The 23,326-nt window shown below is 35.2% G+C and overlaps 3 protein-coding genes across 3 annotated transcripts; all 3 read right to left on the reverse strand.

Annotated features, from left to right (window-relative positions):
- Nucleotides 1-11,830: 11,830 nt before the first annotated feature.
- On the reverse strand, nucleotides 11,831-12,757 carry LOC124889003 (uncharacterized mitochondrial protein AtMg00810-like). The gene is made up of 2 exons (XM_047400290.1): nucleotides 12,631-12,757; nucleotides 11,831-12,474 (listed from the first exon to the last, which is right to left on the reverse strand). Exons 1-2 carry the CDS (start codon nucleotides 12,755-12,757, stop codon nucleotides 11,831-11,833), a joined length of 771 nt encoding a protein of 256 aa, XP_047256246.1.
- A 425-nt stretch (nucleotides 12,758-13,182) lies between these two features.
- LOC124889004 lies at nucleotides 13,183-15,294 on the reverse strand. Its single transcript, XM_047400291.1, has 4 exons — nucleotides 14,739-15,294; nucleotides 14,503-14,570; nucleotides 14,002-14,400; nucleotides 13,183-13,761 (listed from the first exon to the last, which is right to left on the reverse strand). The coding sequence occupies exons 1-4, from the start codon at nucleotides 15,292-15,294 to the stop codon at nucleotides 13,183-13,185; spliced, it is 1,602 nt and encodes a 533-aa protein (XP_047256247.1).
- A 2,703-nt stretch (nucleotides 15,295-17,997) lies between these two features.
- On the reverse strand, nucleotides 17,998-18,915 carry LOC107846092 (uncharacterized mitochondrial protein AtMg00810-like). Its single transcript, XM_047400292.1, has 2 exons — nucleotides 18,883-18,915; nucleotides 17,998-18,723 (listed from the first exon to the last, which is right to left on the reverse strand). Exons 1-2 carry the CDS (start codon nucleotides 18,913-18,915, stop codon nucleotides 17,998-18,000), a joined length of 759 nt encoding a protein of 252 aa, XP_047256248.1.
- Nucleotides 18,916-23,326: the final 4,411 nt, after the last annotated feature.

The raw sequence follows: 23,326 nt of genomic DNA on the forward strand, positions 1-23,326 counted from the left end.
ATTTGTGACACTTTAACAACACTAACTTCAACTGAGCATGTGCCAATTCTTCTTCTACCCTTGTCAAACATACAACTCCACTTTCGTTGTACATTCCTTATGCTAAAGGACTCATGACTTCGTGGAGCTGATTTTCTTTCTATTTCTTTTGACATAGGATCGCACATTCACTACTTGACCAATTGAGATATGTCTTTCAATTGATGACCAAGTTATTCTCATGATTCTCAAAATAATTGCCTTAATTTTCAAAGAAGGATTCAACTTGATCACCAAATGCCCCAGCACTCTATCTATTTTCTCAGATGCTCTATTTTTCTAACTTTAACCCTCTGATTCAATGTTCATGCTTAAACTAGATTTTAAGATCTGGCTGAAAATTCCCCAAGCATGTCATATCACTAGAGTCAACATAAAATGAACTGTATAAAGAAAACAAACAAACAACACATATTTTAAAACACAAAGGAAAAATGATAATTCATTTAGTTAAAATAAAAGATAGAAGGGTTTAAACATAAATGAAAAAGAACAAAATAAGATAGATCCCAAACTACAACCCTAAAATAATTCGAACAACAGAAAATAAAACAAAACAAGCTACCAGACCTCTTCCTAATAGGGAGAGAGGTGACTTCTCAATTGCTCAGCCTGTCATCTTAGCCACTGGTTTGCATATCAGCATGACTAGAGCTTTCCTCACTATCAATGTTCTACACCATAATTTATTTATCTTGAATCATCTTTTCAATTTCTCTTTTCAAAGCACGACAATCTTCAATACTGTTACCCTGAACATTAGAATAATATGCATATCGTACATTAGGATTAAAACTTCTTGAATGTGGATCAGGAGTATACCCAAGGAGAAGATTGATCATGCCCCGCTGTACCAATCTATGGAATAAACTTGCATACGATTCTCCAATTCGCGTGAAGCTATCTCTCAACTTCTGCCTCATTTTATTGTTTGGCTTGGACCAAAAATCTAGCCTAGAAGGGCTTTGGTATGTGTGTGGAGTTAGAGGATGACTTTGAGAAGTTGACTTGTGCCATTGTGGGTAAGATCAGGGTTGGACATGCGGTTGTACATTATTACTGTATATAGAAGTGGGGGAATGAAGTATAATAGATTTGGGAAAAGATTCTTTGGAGCTTGGGCATAAACTTGGGTTTGAGCCTGTGGGTAACGATGGTGTGGTCCTCTTTCCCGTGCCTGTTGTCCAACTACAATGACAGATGTATTTTCCTCATACTTCTTCCCTCCAACACTTTCTAAACTTTTTGAATCGCTTGAGTAGTCACTTTCAATGTTGCAAAATTCACAATGGGATCATTCTTAATTTCATCCTCTATCATCTCCCCCATTTTGAGGACCTTAATAAATGGCTTGCCTAATGCAGGTAAGAAGTGTTGATAATATGTTTCATCCTATGCTTGAATAAATACTTCCACTATCTTACTTTCTTTCATTGGCGATTTCACCCTAGCAGCTTGTTCACGCCATCTAATCGCATACTCTCTGAAAGTTTCAGTACTCTTTTTCTTCATATTAGTTAGGGATTTCTCGTCAGAAATCAACTCAATATTATATTGGAATTGTTGCACGAATTCATTAGCCAGTTCATCCCAACTATTCCAATTGTCAATGTCTTGGTCAACAAACCATTCTGAAGCTAGACCTGAAAGACTCTCACCAAAATATGCCATGAGTAATTCTTTCTTCCCTCTAGCGCCCCTTAGTTGGTTGCAATAGCATCTCAAATGTGCTACAGAATCTCCATGTCCATCATACTTCTCAAACTTTGGCATTTTAAAACCAATAGGAAGATGAACATCTGGAAACATGCATAGATCGTTATATGAGACACTTTTGTACCCCCCGAGTCCTTGCAAGTTTTTCATAGCCAGTTCCAAGCTTCTCAATTTTTTGGTCATTTCTTCTTGTTCTTCTGTCATAACAGGCTTCTCAGCGTTAAGAGAAAGTTCAGGCGGGTGAGTGTAGCCGTAATGACCAGTTGACTTAAATATGGGTTCAGAAGCATAATGTTGATCACCAGAAATATTGAATACATGCTCTCTTGCAGAGTGAGAAAGCACGACTGTTGGATGACCCTCAGAAACAGGAGCTTTATATGGGAGTGGAGTTGCAAAAATGGGAATTGAAGGTGGAGCCGAGTATGTGGTAGTTTTGTATTGAGGAGTAAGGAAATGAACATTAAAAGTGTTCAGATATTGTTTTCCCAAAATCGATCCAGATGCATGTTGTGTCATGTCAACAAAAATAGGAAACTGTGCATGTGATACTGGAGACAAGCTAGAAAGATATTCCAGATTGTCAGTGGGAAATGGAGGAGGTGACAACCCATTAGCCCAAGCTCGATGCATTTCTATCATTTGTTGCCTTAATTTCTGAATCTCTTCATTAGCTCCTACATTCTCATTCCCCGAACTCCTTATCTGATTAGTGAAAACAAAATTGGTATCCTTGTTGGCCATAACTTTCTCTGTGACTTGGAGCAATATGGAGAACCAGCCAAAATGCCACAAACCAACCACCTTAAACTAACTGGACAAGAGATACCCAATGCGTTAGAGTTCAATAATTTTTCAAAATCACTTTTTTCTTGAAAAGATCACCGAATCCAAGAAGGGCGCCTACGTATCTCACTCCCAAGAGAGAAGAATCAGGTGTGCGTAGTTCGTGAAGTCTTGCCAAAATGGCCAAATTAACTCTTTTTCTTTTTTTTTTCTTGAAACATTAAGAAGAAAAGAAAATAATAATTTGTAAAAAGAATTGACGAAAATCATTTTGTATTTTTCAGGTTTAAACACCCCTATACAAAGCGAAATCTATGATTAACAAAGAAATCTTTTTGGGTTTTCAATTTTGAAACTCATATGAAAATAAACTTTGAAACTATTAAAGGAAAATCTTTTTGTAGTTTCTTTTAAAGATGTATAAGGAACACCTACTCTAGATGAAGAGTGAAGAAAATCTTTTTGAATTTTTTAAAATAAGATCAACCAAAAATGAAACCTACGACTATTAAGGAAAATCTTTTTGTAGTTTTCTTTTTGAGGCATATGTGAAACACCTACTCTAAATAAAGAGTAAAGAAAATCTTTTTTTTGAATTTTTTAAATAAGATCCCCGAACCAATAGACTGCCTATGTATCTCACTCCCGAGAGAGGAGAATCAGGGGTGCGTAGTCATCCAAATTGGACAATTAAGGATTAAAACGAACTAAGACTTGACTTGAGAGACGTGATTACAGACAGACGATGAGAAATAAAATCTTTTTGAGTTTTCAATTAGACACTTCACACAAAACTGACACCAACAACTATAAAAGAGAAAAAAATCTTTTTGGCATTTTCGCTATATGAAATGTACAAAACTTCTACCATTTTTCATTTTTTTTTATAAAAACTGCTAAAAATATTTTTTTAAAATTTCTAATTATGAATGCATGCTAAAGGAGACAAAGCAAAAAATCCTTTTGATGATTTGATTTTTGAACAAATGAGTGCAGAAAAATAAGGAAATCTTTTTGAATTGTGAAAAACATAAGCCATAAAGAACACTAGAAGCTATGAAACTTTTTTTTTCAAACGGTTTCTTGTCTACATACTTTACTTTTAACACTTATTTTCCCCAAATCAGTCCGTCAAATGACCACGTTACCTTCAAAGATGCAACATTTAGCACGTAGGGATGCTTTAGAGGCGAGTCTCCTACAAAGGACCAAGTGGGCCCCGCTAGGTCTTCAATATGATGCACATAAGCATGACCTAAAGGCTGACCTACGTTGGAGTTCACTAAAAAGGCTGTTCGGGGGAGCGTATGAATGATAGTGGCTGCTTTACTTCCCATCTACTCCATAACACCGATGGCTCTCCCCCTAAAATAAGGGTGACTCAACTAGAGGTCATGTACAACATGTGTACTATGGACTTGTTGCAGAAAGAATGACTCGGGTTATGCACATGATGACAAATATAAAACGGTAACACATAAGATAAAAACTGTAAACAAAGAGAATGTAGGCACTCAACAGTGATAATACAATCACATAAAAACAACAGAAACAAAATGTCCATACACCTATAGTGCCAAACTAAGCCGATACAACTCCAAAATAAGCTCGAATTTTAAAAAATCCCCAGCAGAGTCGCCAGAGCTGTCACACCCCTTTTACATTCCAAAAAGATTAGATTTTATGTTTGAAAGGGTTTTTTATTAAAGTGACAAAAAGAAGAAAATTTTTATTCGAAAAGGATTATTTACATTTTAACTCAGAGTCGCCAGTTGAAATAAATCGAGTGTGCCAAGTCACCTTTGAAAATCCTTTTTCAAAACTATTTTTGACTCTTTTAAACTGATTTGCGAACAAAGATTTCAACTAAGGAATTTTGTTGACCGAGGGGAAGGTGTCAGGCACCCCTTGATCCCGTGGTTCGACCACGGTCGCTTGGTAGAGTGTATCGGCTAATTTTGACGCTAAGAATATATAAACCTCACACAAAACACATCAAACAAACAAAGAAAAATAATTCAAAATATAGTGTCCAATCCGATTATACAGTCCAAAAATAGAAAAAATGCAAAAATATAAATCCTATGTTAAGTTAATCCTAAAACTATGCTCCAATGCCTTACCCGATGCCTCGGGCCTTGATCACGAGCCTCCTCTGTGTACATGATACTTCGGGGCATTTCCTGAATAAATTAATACATATCTCTCGAGGCATTTCCTGGCCGAATGAGTACAATTTTAATTTTTTGTATGATAAAATAGAATGAATCGTTCACACACATATTCAAACACTCAACAAATCGTTATTCCTAAATTTGCCAACCCAGCCTACCATTTGCCTACTAATTTCATCCTATCACGATACTATCACGTTTAGCATTCGTATTTACTCCAAAACAACCAACGACAATAAATCAAAATTAAACAATATTTATTTTTATCAATTGCTACCATCCAACCCCACATTTCTTTTTAAACTAAATTTTCACAATTCACAATCACCATTTCAACAATCCACAACCATAACCAATCCATAATCAAGAAAATAAAACGCCGAATCAAAACAGCAATAATTCACATCATCACTAATCAACCAACACATAATATTGAAATCAATGCATCGAATATCATCAACAATGAAACAAAAAAAGGTAAAGATTAGAATTGGACCTCAATTTGATGCTTTTTTAAATTCAGTATTACTCGGATAAAGAGAGTCTGCACTCGAAAACCTCATGTCGAACCTCAATCGAACAAATTCATCCAACTCGAAATTGAGAATCACAAAACAGAGAAACCTGGACCAGATTCTGATGAACCCGCCTAACCTTGAACTAAAAATCGTGAGAAATAAGAGAAATTCAGCCCAATTCCTACGGGTTTGGATGAAATCGAAAGCAGGTCGAGGTTTGTTTGACTGTTTTGTGTCGCCGTAACTCCAGTAAACTTATGCGATGACCGAAATCGATAAAGAAATACCAGTGGTGACGTATTTTGATGGGTTTTGAATAGATTTGTGATGGCTTAGACATGTTTCCAGCGAATCTATCGCCGAAACAGGAACCAAACTACGAAACTTATGTTCCCTTAGCTCCATGTTACCCTCCTCTCTCTCGATCTCAACTCTCTTTTCTCGATCTTTCTATTTCGTCCTAAATTTTCCTTCTCTCAGTTCTCTCTCACACTATTTTTTCCACTGATCTGCTCTTCCTCTCTTCCTCGTCTTACTCTGTGGGTGTGCTTATGATGAAGAGAGAGGAAAAATGGAGTCTCTATTTTCCTGGTGTGTGATTTTTAGTGTGTAAAATTTTTTGTTAATGTTGGTTTCTTGTGCGTAAATTCTGAAAAGAAGAAAAGAAGAGAGCCCAAAATGGCGTCTCTCCAAAGATGATGATAATCTTTTTCCCTCCTCCCTTCCTTGTCTCACTGTGTAGGCTGGTGTATTGTCTATGCTAGTGGGACCCGTGTGTGAATTCTAAGAGAGTGAAAATTGAAAAATGGAGTATATGGTAGTCAATTCCCTATGGGGCCCCCTTCCCTTTTTATTGTATGTGTAATTTGTTATGGACAAAGAAGGAAAAAAAATGTGAGAGGGAAATGAGTGGGTTCACATGGGCAGTGAGGTGTTCGCTTTTAACTGGACAGGTTGTTAGGATAGGATTAAAATAGGTAAAATTTGTTAAGGGTTATTATTTTTTGTCATTTTATGGAGGAATAATTATATGATTGAGGGTACACGATAGGATAAGGTAAAAATGAGTAAAAATGACATCAAGGAGGGACAAAATTAGGTGTCTACACTATAAAGTCGCTAAAGCAATGGCTTGCGGCCCCAACTTCTTTGGAGCCCGCATTTTTAAGTTAGAAAATAGTTCACAATAGTAGTATATCACACACAAATTTTAACGATAATATCTATGTGATTCTAAAATATTTTTACTAGCTGACAATAAAATATACGTATGACGCACGAAATGCTCATAAGATGCACGTACATCGCACGATATGCACTTACGCCATACAAGGTGCACACAAAAGCTAATTTTATTGAATATATCTGAACCTTTTTATTTAGAGTTGGATTTAGGCCACCAATTTGTTAAGCCTCCCTTGAGCTACATTAACTTTCTTTAGATGCTAGACTGAACCTTCTGGTTCCATCCCGAATCGATAAAGAATCCTAAGTCTGTAGATTATACATCAAACATATCGATCACATATGCTCAAAGTTGGTGTACTTTGTCACCCCGCCTGATTCACTGTATGTTCACCGCAAGGGACAAACTCATCTTGTGTTGCTGCCTTAAAGAAGATATGATGCTTTAGTACGAACCTAATAGAAACAACAAACATCAGCAGGATTCAAAAAAGTAACTATGATGATAAAAGTTTGAAGACGGAGTATCTTATGTTACCTTAGAAGCATAAGACTGCAAATTTGTGCTAGGGATTTGACAGGAACAATTTCTAAGGCACGAATTCCACATCTCACCGAGTATTGGTTTATATTTTAATGATTTATGGGTTGAAAACAACCAGTTCTCCCCTAGAACTAGGTGAATATACATTTTGAGAATATCGTAATTCTTATCTTTCAGATTGATTGAGATTAGAGTGTTAAGAAGCTCAGCTATGGCAGATTGTAATGCAGAAATTGGAAGAGGGAGAAGAAATATTATACTTCAATAGAAGCTCAATGAAACAGTACAAGTTTAGAATGATAACTGTCTCCACTATTTATAGACAGACAGTTGTCATTACTTCAAGAACTATCTAGAATATCTTAGCTAATAATTCTTTTGTAACTAACTAGCTAATACTCACTAATTGTTATAAATATATTTATATTATAGTGAATGTCTATCAAGATCTACTTTGATATCTATTAGGATTTGAAGCATTCATCTTTTACTCAGACTAGGAGTAAATTTTCCCTATAAATAGAGAGGTTTTGTTCATTGTATCAAGAGAAGAAATAAGAATCTATTCTCTCTACTCTTCTTCTTTGTTCTTTATTATTTTATAACACGTTATCAGCACGAGACTCTACCGTCTCAAATTTGAAGGCTAAGGCTAAGGTAGCAAAAGAATTGGAGTTAACCTTCTATCGATTCAGGTATGCAATATTTGTTCGTCTAATAACAAATCTCACTTAATACTAATCTGCTTTGTGACTTGGAATCTAAATATTTATCTAGTCTTAAAATATTGGTTTTCATCCATTACCATTAGCAAAGTATATTAAAACCATCAAGTCAAAGTTAAAATTAGTTTTCTGCAAGAATTCAATTATTATCTTGATATGAAAAATCTTTACCACTGTTAGTTTATATTAACCTATTAATGGTTAAGAATTCCTATGTACACCAATTATGAAAAAGTAACAGCAAACAATTGCTAAAGCATCTTAAAAGTGCATTAATTTCTCATTACATGTGCTCCTATATTCTACATGAAAAATTATATTTTATGTCCTTGTGGTTTAATCTAACTAATCATCTTTGATTTTCTCTTGTTCAATTTTGATGAGTTTAAATATATATGACATCACGAGTTTATTATTAAATTAATATAACTCTATTAAATTTTTTAGATCTGAGGAAACCTAATTGGTTCAAAATTATTTATGCCTTAAATTTGTTCTTGAAACAATATTGTCAAAAGTTATGATGATCGATTTAAGTCTCATGCACCATGATGATAAGATGTTGGTTCAAGTCCCATCGATTTATGCCTAAGACGCCTTTTTATATGGATAAGATATTGAGTTTGAATCTCAATATACCATACTGATGATATTATGATGGCTAAGGCAAAATAATGGGTGTTTAATAAAAATCCATGAAATTTGACCCATTGAATATGCTCTATTCCATGAAGTGAATGTGATAGCAATATATGATAAGTCTGAAATATGACAACTTACTTCATTCTTGAGGTGTATGTGGTAGCAGTGCATAATATGTCTGAAAGAAGACAAGCGATTAAATGCACGAATATACGCGTGGAGGGACAATATGATTATGATCATCAAAAGTGATGATATTTTCACACGCATATTATGATCATAAGATATGATACAAAAAAATTCTCTACATCATATGTATGTCTTGATTTGCTTCTGAAGTAGCAAAATTTTGAAAGAGGTTATAAGCTATCATAATTTGATAGGCTTAAGACACGATTATATTCCATTCCTGGGGAATGAGAAGCTTATTAATGCAAACGTGTACTTGATTGTGATGGTATCACAACTCACCTCCGAATGAGGCAGAATAACTGAGAAGACTTCTAAAGTAGTAAATCTGAAATTTATTCCTGTAATAGTAAAACTGAAATTTACTAAAGAAAAAAAAGTACATGTCATGGTAAACTTGGAGTTTACTAGAACAAAAGTTCATAAATTGATATGAACGATTGTGACATCTCGAAGATGTGCATGTATTGAAGAACTAGAAGATTCTTCAAGAATTGTTTATGTCGTTTGTTCTCATGACAAGTTGGTTGGACCAACTAATATTGGGATAAGATCCCTTCAAATCTGAAAATTATAAAAGGTGAATAAGGGTCCGTTAACCTATCATGTGATATGTTGAAAAGATGCATCAATAAGATGATCACATGTACATTCATGGTCAACCTACGTTTGACATTCATAAAGTTACTTGTTCAATATAAATTGAACATAATTTTCAGATTGTGTAATTAAGATTATTCATCTTGATGATGATGGTTTAGCATTGAATGTCTTCGATAAATATCTAAACCATTGTTAATGAGAATAAAACTTAATGTATTGGTATGAAATATGATATATTGCAATAGCATTTGTATGCATTAGACCAATAAATTATGATTATCTCTTCCCTCTCAATCGGTTCAAGGTCGGAAATCAATTATTACATCTAATAATTTTGATGTGCGGTATACGATTAATGAATATACCATAATGCACAACGATGGATTCCTCAAAGAAATAGAGGATGTATGTTAGTTTTCCTAACATAAGGGGGAGATTATAAGCGCTATGAAATATGTTAGGAATTATCACCATATCCTCATCCAAAAGATAATTCAAGTCAAATGCTGAAAGCATCTCATATTAAACGCAAGTGCTCTTATTTTGTGTTCTTAAAGAAAAAATTCTATGCATGCGTGAAGCATAGTAGACTGATCGGTTCCAAATGAAATAGTCCTTGAAAACTAAGGAGCAAATAATCATAATAAGAAGGCAATGAGCTCTTGAAGATCTTACCACATACCACTTCATGAAATCTTATGAGAGGTTCATGTACCTAAAAAAATAAAGTGATGAGATCTCAAAATGTTGTGGTGAACCGATACAAAATAATATATCATTAATATCTTTGACACAATATTGGCGCAATATTTTGAAAGATTACGAGGATCTGAATTCTACGTTTATTTAAGCTTGCTGACGTAGAAACATTTATCAAGTGACATGAAAGGATGACTTTTAGTAAGCGTAAAACTTATTTGATTTGCAGTCCAGGCACTTGAAGATGTCGCTCATGAAATGTTGAATATTGTCACTTGACAAAACTTATGTGAAAACTTTTAAGGATTCAAACTACTTGAAGCATATAAAAGTTTCTGGGAAACTTATTTATAATCCTTATATTGTATAAGCTTATTGCTTGAACATCATTGGAACTCTTGGAGAGTTTTCAAAGCAATAGATTATTTGCTGAAATTCGAAATATATCGAATTGGGTTGGTTATGAAGTACCATATCTTAGTGCAATTGATGCACTCATGTACCTTGCAAATACTACAAGGCTTATAGCTTTTTCAGTCAATTTGTTAACAAGGTATATTTATGCTCCTACTATGAGACATCAAAATGGGATAAAACACATGATCTTGTTTTATTCTAAAGATTGCAGTCCCGATCTTATTGATCATGCTGATGTTGGGTACTTATAAAACCCACATAAAGCTCGGTCTCAAATAGGCTATGCGTTCATATATGGTGGTACTACCATATCTTAGAGATATACAAAGCAGTCTATCGTAGCCACTTCATCAAATCATGCTGAGATAATAGTTATTCATGAGGCAAGCCGAGAATGTGTACGGTTGAGGTCCATGATACATCTCATTCAAAAAAAATGTGGTGTGAAATATGACAATCTACCCATAATTTTATACAGAGATAATTCAGCATACATAGCACATCTTATGGGAGGATTCATAAATGGAGATAGAACGAAGCATATTTTGCCAAAGCTTTTCTACATACATGAGCTACAAAAGAATGATGATATTAATCTGCAACAGATTCGTTCAACTGATAATGTGACTGATTTATTCACCAAATCTTCTCCAATTGCAACTTTCAAGAAGATTCTGCACAAGATCGAGATGCAAAGGTCAAGGATGTTCTCATTAGGGGGAGTTAATACGCGTTGTACTCTTTTTTCCTTACGAGGTTTTGTCCCACTGGGTTTTCCTTGTAAGATTTTAATGAGGCAGCCGAAATGCGTATTATTAGAGATGTGTACTATTTTTCCTTCACTAGATTTTTTTTCCTACTGGGTTTTTTCTAGTAAGATTTTAACGAGGCACATTATCTACCAATTAGACATTCAAGGGGGAGTGTTATAAATGTATTTACATTATAGTGAATGTCTATCAAGATCTACTTTGATATCTATTAGGATTTGAAGCATCCGTCTTTTACTCAGACTTGGAGTAAATTTTTCCTATAAATAGAGGGGTTTTGTTTATTGAATTTACAATCTTATGATCTCTCTTAAGAGAAGAAATAAGAATCACTCTCTCTATTCTCTCTATTCTTCTTCTTGTTCTTTATTATTTTATAATAATAATTATATTATTAAGTTACAACACCTATAGCTTCATATTCTTCTATAACCCCTCCCCCCCAAGCTAGTGGATGAAAATAGGTTCTTCATTCCTAGCTTGTCGATCAGATAGATATGTTGAGGCTTGCAGAGAATCTTGGTTAGCAAGTCTACTAATTGATTTCTGGTGCCAATGGGTTGTGTCTGAATAAGTTTTTCTTGAATTTTTTCTATAACAAAGTGACAATCAATATCAATATGTTTATGTCTTTCATGGAATATATGATGGGCAACAATTTGGATAGTTGCTTTGCTATCACAGAACAAGGTGTCAGGTTTTGCAATATCAACTCTTAACTCTTTGAACAAACCAGTTAACCATGTAATCTCAGCTAGTGGTTGCCATACTTTTGAACTCCGCTTCTGCAGAAGATCTAGAAACAGTTGATTTTTTTTTACTTTTATGATATTAAGGCTTCACCAAACTTCACAAGATTGCCAGTTACTGACCTTCTAGTTTCAACATAAGATGCCCAGTCTGAATCATAGTATACAACCAAGTTCAACTCACCATTTGCAGACAAGAGAAGGTCAAGACCTGTTGTTCTTTTAATGTATCTAACTACTCCAGTTGCAGCATCCAAATGAGACTGTTTGGGAGCATTCATGTGTTGACTAAGGGCTTGTACTACAAATAAAAGATCTGTTCTAGTCAAGGTTAGATATATAAGTTTTCCAATAATTCTCTGATAAGCTCCTCTATTTTCTAACAACTTGTCATGAGCAAGATTTTTTGGCTTTATTTCTTTGTCAAATTCTAAGGAAGTGAGTTTGTGATTGAACTCTAGAGGTGTTTCTGCTGGTTTGATTCCAGATAATCCCATTTGTGAAACCAGCTCTAGAGCATACTTTCTTTGGCACATATAAATCCCTTTCTTACTTCTGAAAAATCCTATGCCAAGGAAATATTTTAGCTCTCCTAAGTCCTTCATCTTAAACTTGGACTTTAAAATTTTTCTGGTCTTTTGAATATGAACCAGAGTACTGCTTGTTACTAAAAGATCATCAACATACACCAACACTACTATCAGAGCTTCATCCATAACTTGAGTAAACAAGGAATAGTCATAATGGGATTGAGTGAATCCCATACTGATCAAAGCTTATGTAAGCTTCAAATTCCATTGTCTTGGTGTCTGTTTCAAGCCATATAGAGATTTATATAGCTTGCACACATTAGACTCCCCCTAGCTTGAAAAACTTTCAGGAACAACCATGTAGAGATTTTCATTAAGGCCACCTTGTAAAAAGACATTGTGAACGTCCATTTGAAAAATATACCAGCCAGAAGAAGCAGCAAGAGCAACAACAGATCTTACTATTACCATTTTGGCAGTAGGAGAGAAAGTTTTTGTGAAATCAAGTCCCTCCTGTTGAGAGTAACCTTTGGAAACCAATCTTGCCTTATACCTTTCTATAGCACCAGATGCATGATACTTGATCTTAAATACCCATTTACAGCCTATAGGAACCTTCCCAAGAGGCAAATCAACCAATGACCAAGTACCATAATCTTCCAGAGATAAAATTTAAGCTTTCATGGCTTTTATCCACAAAGGATCTCTACTAGCTTCAGCATAAGAGTGAGGCACAGACACAGTAGAAAATGCAGCTAAAGAGGCCTTATAAGAAGGAAGAATGTGGTCATAAGTGACATAGTTGCTTAAAGGATAAGTACAACAGTTAGACTAGGACTTGGGCAAAACATAATTAGCCATCCAAATAGGGGGTTTTGAAGATCTGGAAGATTTTCTTAGATCAGTAGAACAATAGGGGCAGAGAAGAGGACAAGTTCCTCATGTTCTAGATCAGGTGTAAAATTAATATCAGAAGAAGGAGTTGAGACTTTAGGAGATACATGATAGTCATTTGCAGTACTAGTGGAAGCATTATATGTATCAGAAGAAGAAGCAGAAGGGATAAAATCTTCAGATTCACTAAGTTGAAGGACCAGAAATATGTGTGATGGTAAATCAGATACATGCTTAAAAGGATAGATCTCCTCTTGAAATATAGTATCTCTACTGACAAAGAACATTTTAGAGCATAGATCATACAACACATAACCTTTCTGAGAAGAATAATAACCAAGATGGACTGTAGGTACAGCTCTAGGACTAAACTTAGAATGCTTCTTAGGTACAAAAGCATAGCAAAGACACCCAAATACTCTCAGATGTTTTAAGAAAGGTGATCTTTTATACAACCTCTCAAAAGGAGAAATACCATGACAGGAGAAGAAAGGTAAACTGTTAAGAGGTATAGTAGCCTGGAATCCTAGTGCTCTAGCCATATCTAAGATAGACCTGTGTATTCTCTCCACAACCCCATTCTGTTGAGGAGTATATACACATGAACTTTAATGATCTATCCCTTTTCTTGAAAATAGATACTTAACTTGATCATTTAGGAATTCAGCACCATTGTCTGATCTCACACATTTAACTTGAGTGTTAAATTGAGTACACACAGACTGTAAAAAATCCTTGGGTACAACTACTACTTCTAATTTGGTGCTAATAAGAAAGATCCAAATAAACCTTGAGCATGAGTAGACGACAGGGCCCCATACATCAGCATGAATGAGATCAAATACACATGAAGAAACAATAGAACTAGTAGGAAAGGGCAATCTTGATTGCTTAGCAATAGGGCATACTGTACATATATGATCAGTAAATTGAACATTTTGAAAATCATCTATACTCTTCAACACTTTCATAGGAGCATGTCTTAACCTTCGATGCCATAAGGTACCATTACTAGGCATCTGATTATTAGCTACATTAGTTCTAGCCTGAACATGATTAGAACTAAATTGTTGTTGTGACAACATCAACTGTCTTATAATATCAGCTTTATTTCTGAACAGAGTTGATCTGATATATTCATCACTCAAGTTGTTAGCTTTCAAAATGTAGACACCTCTTTCTTCTCTACCAATCCCTATCACCTTCCCACTTGAGATTTCCTGAAATACACAAAAATTAGAAAAAAAGGCTACTAAACAGTCTAGATCTTTTGTGATCTGTGATACTAAGAGTAGATTATACTGGAAACCAGAAATATGCACCACATTCTGAATAACTCTATTTTGAAGGATAAGAGCTTCTCCCTTATGAGTAATCTCCACCTGATATCCTGTAGGTAATTGGACAGTATTTGTAGGTTTACCTATCATTTTCTCTCTTATGTTAAGGAGATTAAGATTGTGAACCATATGGTTGGATGCTCCAGTATCCACAACCTAACTATGATCCACTAAATGAGTCATAAAAGCAGTAATAATGTTGGAGGTATTAGATGCACCTGTAGAGCCTGCTTTGGCAAAATTTACCATTGCATCAGTGTCCTTCCATTTACCTTTATTGAGTATGTGAAGAAGCTGAGAGTGTTGCTCAGGTGTGAAATATGGTACAACACTATTACAGCTTGCGGTCACATTGAGTGAGACAAGAGTGTTAGGCTGAGCACTAGTCTGTGATGAGTGTCCTGCCTCATCTGGAGCTTCACAACCAGAATTTATGGCATTATTAGCATACACACTGTTAGCATGAGTAGACATACCACCTCCCTTCTTCTTGAATTTGTAGTTAGCAGGATAACCATGCAATTTGTAACACATTTCTTTAGTGTGACCTGTGAACTTACAATAGTCACAAAACAAGTTAGATCTGTCTAAATTGTTTCTAGACTTGAAACCTCTATTATTGTGATTGTGATTGTTAAATCCACCACCACCACTAGTGGATCCATTAAACCCATAACCATAACCACCTCCTTGAGTGCTAGATACACCTAAATGACCCTGATTTTGTGACTTGTTTAACATGAGAGCTATGGTCTCACTACCTTCTCCACCCATGATATTCTTTCTCCAACTTTCAACATTTATGATCATAGCATAGGCTTGGTTTACAGTAGGTAAAGGAACTGTCATGAGAATCTGACTCCTAGCATTATCATACGACTTATTTAATCCCATAAAAAATTGTCATAGCTTATGTAGCTGGTAATGTTCACTGTATTGTTTGGATTCTGGGCATGGACATGTAGGTGGAGGGAGTAGAGCTCCCAATTCATCCCATAACTCCATCAATCTAGAGAAATACACTAATACAGAGGAAATGCCTTGAGTGAAAGTAGTTATTTCCTTGTGTAGATTGTAGAAGAAAAGCCCTAGAGGCATTTACTTTATCAAACTGTTCCCTTAGATCTTCCCAATACACTGTGAGCATCAGTTCCATAGATTACTGTACTTACTAAATCTTTCGAAACAGTGTTCATAATCCAAGCTAGTACGATGGCATTACATCTATCCCAGAGTTCATGGAGACCAGAATCAAATTTTTCCTTTTTACAAGTTCCTAACACAAAGCCTAATTTATTCTTTCAGTGAGAACAATTTTTAGAGATTTGCTCCATAATGAATAGTTTTCAGATCCTTGAAGTTGTACTAAGATAAGAACGAACCTTGTGTATCTGAAGGATGAATATAGAGAGGATGATTGTGATGAACTTCTTTAGGTTGAGTTGAAGATTGGTTATTATTGGAGTTTTCAGCTGGGTTCATTTGAGGAATTCTTCAAATCAAAGAAAAAATTCTCACATGTAACTGCGAAATTGGTACTTCAATCACTGAATTTTCACTTCTGAGGCTTCGAATTGACGCGACTTATACAAATCGATTTTCTGAAACTGTTACTGTTGAGCTTCGATAGATCCTTCAATGATAATTTTCTTCGATGATTTCTGTGAGCTGAGCTAACAGATGCATTAACCTGGCTTTGATACCATGTTAAGAAGCTCAGCTATGGCAGATTGTAATGCAGAAATTGGAAGAAGGAGAAGAAAGCTTATACTTCAATAAAAGCTCAATGAAACAGTACAAGTTTAGAATGATGACTGTCTCCACTATTTATAGACAGACAACTGTCACTACTTCAAGAACTATCTAGAATATCTTAGCTAATAATTCTGTTGTAGCTTCATATTCTTCTACATAGAGATCGATCTCAAGATCTGTTCATCATCGTGTAGCTGGACAAGTATTTAGGTAGCATTAGTATTAGCAAAAACATATTTCAACACCTGGCATGACGAACATGATAAGTGATAACGGGCACAGGAAGGATACTTAAATTTTAGTAGTGGTGGTAAGAGCACATCAAAGCTACAAGAAACTGAAAGGCCCAAGTATGCATCTCTCCCCGATTTTAGTATAGCCAATGGATCACCGTTCTGCAACGCTGCTATGTTAAAATTATTAAATAGAATATCATCACTAGTTGATGGATTTCGTGATAAAATACTTCTTTAATGTAAAATATGAGAGAATGAAGATGTATAGTGTTACCAGTGAAACGACTGAAAAGTTTCACATGGTAGTAGTTGTTTCATTTTTTGCTGTCATCACTAAAAGAAAATTAAGTTAATTGGAATAATTACAAGATCAACTACTTACTAAAACCAAATCTAAACACCAAAAAAAATGAGGTTCGAACCTTGGATATAGAGAAAATTATGTTAGGAGTGCCACCCTCAAAGTTAATCGTTCAAGAAAACAATTACTTCTATCCAAATTCTAAGTTGTGTGTCACACCTTGAATAATTTCATCAATATAGTAAGCCATGAAATGTGCCATCCACATGAAACCAACAATTTTAATTTCCAATTATCAAACTAAGCTAAGTGCTATGCATTTTCAGTCCAATACAAAAGACTTACAAGTTAAAAACAAAATGGGACAGATCGTTACGCTAAAACTCCACTGAAGGGGAAGAGCCCAACCACAAAAAGGGAATCTTTTATAAAATCTACATGCATGCAAACGATGACTAAGAAGTAGTAGCAAACTTTGGAGTAGGAATTATCCACAGCACTTGGGAAATTTCTAGCATTACAGCTTGATAATCCATGAACAAGGAAGGAGAAAGAAGAGAGTGGAGTTGGAAATTTTATTCATCTGAAAAACTGTGTTACAATCTGATGTAGTGCCTTATATAGGCTTGTGAAAGAGATACAAAATATCTAGTAACTACCACCTTCTAGAATATTCTATTTGATACCTCATTTTAACTAACTAATCATTGTCTAACAACCTTTAACAACCTATACAGCTGACTCAGCAATATGCTATTAACTGACTGAATATCTACTCCTATCAGTATTACACATCAATGGAACAGGTAGTCGAGTATGTGTCAAAACACAGTAGTTAAAACACGCCCCCTCAAGCTGTAGGGTGCAATATATTTAGCACACCAAGCTTGCCTAATAAATGGGCATGTTGAGCTTGGCTTAGCCCCTTGGTAAGAAGATCAGCCACTTAGTCCTAAGAGTGAACATGTACAGCTTGTATCAGTCCATTTTTTATCTTGTCCCTGATGAAATGGCAGTCAACCTCTATGTGTTTTGTTCTCTCATGAAACACAGGGTTGTTGGCCAATTGAATTATTGAATTGCTATCACTAAAGACTAATATGGGCAAGGTAATGAGAACCTTGAGTTCCTAGAACAAACCAACCAACCAAGTTATCTTGCAACAGTGTGTTGTTTCTTGGACTTTCAAGAAATCAAAGATTCACCAAAGTGAACTGCATAACCAGTAACTGATCGCCTGGTGTTGGGACAAGTAGCCCAATATAAGTCACACCAGCAAGTTAGAGTGGTAGAATGTTCAGTGTTTAACCAAATTCCTTGACCAACAGAGCCTTTGAGGTACCTGACTACCCTGAAAGCAACCTCCCAGTGTGATCTCTTGGGATATTGCATAAACTGGCTGAGAGTGTGGACGGCAAAGCTGATATCTGGTCTACTAATAGTGGCATACATAAGTTTACCTACTAGTCTTTGATAAGAAGAAGCATCAGACAACAAATCATCACATTTTTCACCTGTGGTTTGATCATACTCAAGTGAGGTTAACCTTACATTAGATTCTAAGGGAGTGATTGCAGGTTTTGAACCACTAAGACCAGTATCTGAAATTAATTCTAGGACATATTTCCTTTGGTTTAATATCATCCCTGAAGTTGATCTGAGGACTTCAATACCTAAGAAGTATTTGAGATTCCCCAAGTCTTTCATCTTGAAATATTGATGCAACTTGGCTTTTGTTGCATCAATCAATGCAGCATTGCTTCTAGTGAAGAGCAGGTCATCAACATATACAAGAACTACCATTGTGTCATCACCTTGATGTAGAATGAAGAGAGAATAGTCATGAGCACTTCGAGTGAATCCAGCATCCAACAAAGCATGAGTCAATTTCAGGTTCCATTGTCTGGAAGCCTGCTTGAGGCCATATAAGGATTTGAGTAGCTTAAAAACCTTGTGCTCTCCTTGGCTTCTGAAACCTTATGAAAGCTCCATATACACTTTCTCTTTAAGATCCCATTGCAAAAATGCATTATAGACATCCATTTGATAGAGAGGTCATCCTCTAGATACTGCTACAGCAATCACACTCCTAACAGTAACCATTTTTGCCACTGGTGAATGTCTCATGATAATCCTACCCTTCTTGTTGGCTATATCTCTTGGCCACTAATATTGCTTTGAACCTTTCCACTTCACCATTTGTAAGATATTTAATCTTGTATATCCATTTGGAACCAACAGTGTTCTTCCCTTTGGGCAGGTCAACAATGGTCCATGTGTTGTTAGCCTCCAATGCTTGGATTTCTAACTTTATAGCTTTCACCCACCTTTTATCTTTTATAGCTTGTTTAAAGTTTTGAGGCTCATTCAGAGCGGAAAACTGTGATAAATAACACTGATATGCAGGTTTCAATTTACTGTAAGATAGGTTGTTGGCTAAAGGGTACTTGCATCTTTGGGTTTTTGAAGTGTCAACATAATCATACATCCACACAGGTGGTTTGCTTGTTCTTGTTGGTCTAGTGGAAGAGGTTTGAAGCAGGGAATGGTCATCTTGACATATTTCTTCATGAGTGGTGCCAGGTGAAGTTGCACCAAGTACTACAACATCAGAGGAAGCTTGAGTCAGACAAGGCTCAGCTTGGCAATCAACATCAGTTTTTGCATCACCAACATGAATATCCTCTAAAGGAACATCTTCACCAACTTCATCATAAGTGGAGACCAGGAAGTCATTGATGTCTTCATCAGTCTCAGCATCAGTAAAAGAACTCAGATAGTTCTTCTGACTTCAGGACTGTCAGATATAGTCAATACAGATACAGTACGAAACTCAGCTAGTTAGTTCTTCTGACTTTAGGACTGTCAGATATAGTCAATACAGATACAATACGAAACTCAGCTAGTTCCATCAAAATTAGGACTGTCAGACACAGTCGCCCATGTTATATCAGTTATCAATTATTAGTACCATGTCAGATCAGATTCAGTATTCATGTATCACGATATCAGTCTTAGTCTCATAATTTTGCATGTACTCTCACATTCATATTAGTCAGTTATTTAGCATTGTTTATGCATGTAACCCATTGCATATAGCCTACCTCACTCGTATACTCAGTACTCTCAGTTGTACTGACGCATTTGTGCTATGGTGTTTTCTTTTATGTTACACCATAGGTTCCGAGACACGAGATCCATAGCAGCAATAGTTGATCAGTTTCAGCTTTCAGCATCAGTGGTGAGCCCTCATCATGCGAGGACATATTATTCTGTTTCATCGTTGCAGTACTTGGTTTTATTTAGTTATCGGAGTTAGTTGGGGACATGTCCTATCAACTCTCTTTTCAGACAGTTAGAGGCTTTCTAGACTATCATGTTTTCAGATAGTATTTCAGGTTGTTTTTGGGTATTTATACCCCACCAGATGTTTGATATTCAGTTTGAACCTTATGGCCTATCAGCCTTTGTTCCGCATTATGTTATATATATATATATATATATATATTATGCAGTGTATAGGTACAGATATCAGTCATGAGTTAGCTTGTGGTCCCTCGGGGTCATGAGCACCGTGTAGCATTTCGGTTCAAAAAATCGAGGTGTTACAGTGTTAATATAGTTGCTACCCCTATCATGTAGGGAGAAATTATTGCCACCAATATTGTATGACCTGAAGTTTAGAGGAGTATAACTTTGTTTCTTCTTGTTCTTCCAATCATTTGGATATCCTATCAGTTTATAGCATTTTTCTTTTGTATGACCTGAGATGTGACAGTAGTCACACTTTCTACTCTTGTAATTTGTGTTTCCCTGTCCATGACAATAATTGTGATTCACTTGCATAGCAAGAGGTTCTGATCTATCGTGTACAACAAGTGTACATGTTGAGTGTTGTATCTCATCCTCTATGAGCATTGCATAAGCTTGATTGAGAGTTGGAGTTACTCCCTTAAGTAAGATCCGTCTCCTAGCTTGATCATAGAACTCATTCAATCCACTCAAAAATTGTAGAAGTCTTAGTTGACACATATGATCTGAGTACTTTTTGGACTTAAGGCAATCACAGCTAGGATTTGGAACCAGAACATCATACTCACTCCACAAGGTTTTCAACTTAGTCAAATAAGCTGAGGTTGAATCAGTACCTTAAGAATGCATATTGATTTCACGATGCAATTGATATATGCGCATACGATTCACTTTGTCATATCTTTCCTTCAAATCATCCCAATCTACGCAAGCATTTGTAGCATACACAATCCCAAATAGTAAGCTTTCACTCACAGTATTCATGATCCGTGAGAGGACAATAGCATTACATGTTTCCCACTGTTCATGGAGTTCCTCTCTGTATGACTCCTTGTTGCAAAATCCAGTGACAAAACCATACTTTCTCTTCCCTAAGAGAGCAATTCGCATAGATCGACTCCAAAGACTATAGTTTTCAGAACTAGTTAATTTGATTGGAATGAGCACAGAGCTTGAACTATCTAAAGCACCAACGAAGAGTTGATCACTTTGATCAATTTTAGGTGCCATAAATGAAGAAAAATTTAGCTACAAATCGACCGAATTTGCAGGAAAAAAAATCAAAATACTCTCAGTATTAGCAACCTGGCTTTGATACCATGTGAAAGTCAAGCATTACAGCTTGATAATCCATGAACAAGGAAGGATAAAGAAGAGAGTGAAGTTGGAAATTTTATTCATCTGAAAAACTGTGTTACAATCTGATGAAGTGCCTTATATAGGCTTGTGAAAGAGATACAAAATATCTAGTATCTACCTCCTTCTAGAATATTCTATTTGACACCTCATTGTAACCAACTAATCATTGTCTAACAACCTATACAGCTGACTCAGCAATATGCTATTAATTGACTAAACACCTACTCCTATCAGTATTACACATCAATGGAACAAGTAGTCGAATATGTTTCAAAACACAGTAGTTAAAACAGCACTTTTGACAGATCCAGAAAAAAAATCATGCAGAAGTTGCCATCTTGATAGTGTACAAGGTCTAAAAAAGGTTCCCATGTCTTGGGGGAACCTCGATGAATACGCGTTGGACAAGAACCTGTAAAGTTAAAAAGAATTGGCATTACATCTTGAAAATTTGGAAGCAGAAACAGATATGGAACCGCGTTTAGATAAGAACAAGGCCTCATCACCCAAGTTGTCCAACTCTGCAAACATGGCTTCTTGGGTCATAGAGTTTATTATCAACTTAAAAATCTTAACACTTGATGGCTGAATGGCTGAGATATGCGAACCATTAGAAGCTCGTTAGTTGTGGTCTTTATGAGATGAAATTTTGTGGTCATTTGAGTATACCTTACTGACTCATCAGTTACACTTATCTCCTTCAAATCCAAAAGTCATTTTGTCGATAGAGATAAAACACTACCACGAGAATTTACAACGTAGTATCTGTCATCATAGTATATCACATCATGAACATCATGTCGTGGTATACCACCATCATGTTTCATGACATTCCATGCATTACTACCTGGTCTTAGGATAGCCAACCCACTGCACCAAACTGCAATGACCTCAACATCATATCGACTCGATGAGGGACTCTTGGATGGAACAACTTTTTCAACGTAATAAAAAAGATTAGGAAGATCGATTCACTCACCGGAGAAAGGGTTGAAAGGATATCAGACCGCTGAAAAACCAACCAACCATTCCAAGAACCACAACATCTCCAAATGTTAGAAAATGGGATTGGTTTATCCTTTACAGTAAATAACTACTCATATGTAAAGTCATTTAAGTACCAACACATCATTAATACTCTTCCCTCCATTTCTTTTAATTGCTTTCCTCGTTTTTTCCTAAGTCAATTTGAATAAATTTTAAAGTTGGACAAAATTAGATTAATATTATTTTTAAATTAAAATTTAGATATTCAAAAACTACATGAAAAATATTATAAATTATAATTCTCTTTTTTTCAATTTAATTAAGAAATACATCTTAAAATGTGATCAAAATTTGTATCATTTGACTCTAAAAAGGAAAAGAAAACAAGTAAAAAAGAATGTAGAGTGTAATATTTACGGTAATATTTCCTCGTTTTAAAGAAATGGGATTGGTTAATCACTTTATATATCGTTTTAGTCTATCCTTATTGATTTGATCTGATCTTCTTCTTAAAAAAAATATTTATTTGGAATTTATTTTATTAAAATAACCTTTTTAATTATACGTAGAAATATAAATTTGAATATGTTCACATTACATAATCATTTAATGACATGAGTAGTTTTGGAAAACACACAATAAACTTCTCTTAATTTTAGAACTTGGATAACTAAAATAAAATAATTCTTTAGCAATAGATCATCTAATATGAAACTGAGGAAATATTACAAAATACTTTTAATTTCATAAATAAAATAACTAAATTGAAACACATAATTTTTTTTTAAGCAAGGAGCAATTAAAACGAAAGGGGGAGTAATCAATATAGAAAACTGAAAAGTCATATTTGAGAAAC

The sequence above is a fragment of the Capsicum annuum genome, chromosome 11 (assembly GCF_002878395.1).
Source record: "Capsicum annuum cultivar UCD-10X-F1 chromosome 11, UCD10Xv1.1, whole genome shotgun sequence".
NCBI classification, from domain to species: Eukaryota; Viridiplantae; Streptophyta; class Magnoliopsida; order Solanales; family Solanaceae; genus Capsicum; species Capsicum annuum.

What these genes read in the sequence shown, in the direction of transcription:
- LOC107846092 (XM_047400292.1), bottom strand. Translation starts at nt 18,915, where the DNA reads ATGGTTACTGTTAGGAGTGTGATTGCTGTAGCA. An exon ending in GGAGTGTGATTGCTGTAGCA is followed by an intron (nt 18,724 to 18,882) that starts GTATCTAGAGGA and finishes GGCCTCAAGCAG; the next exon opens with GCTTCCAGACAATGGAACCT.
- LOC124889003 (XM_047400290.1), bottom strand. Translation starts at nt 12,757, where the DNA reads ATGGTAATAGTAAGATCTGTTGTTGCTCTTGCTGCTTCTTCTGGCTGG. An exon ending in CTACATGGTTGTTCCTGAAA is followed by an intron (nt 12,475 to 12,630) that starts GTTTTTCAAGCT and finishes TGTTTACTCAAG; the next exon opens with TTATGGATGAAGCTCTGATA.
- LOC124889004 (XM_047400291.1), bottom strand. Translation starts at nt 15,294, where the DNA reads ATGGGTGGAGAAGGTAGTGAGACCATAGCTCTCATGTTAAACAAGTCA. An exon ending in ATAGAGTTATTCAGAATGTG is followed by an intron (nt 14,401 to 14,502) that starts GTGCATATTTCT and finishes TGTGTATTTCAG; the next exon opens with GAAATCTCAAGTGGGAAGGT. An exon ending in TTGATCTCATTCATGCTGAT is followed by an intron (nt 13,762 to 14,001) that starts GTATGGGGCCCT and finishes ACTCCTCAACAG; the next exon opens with AATGGGGTTGTGGAGAGAAT.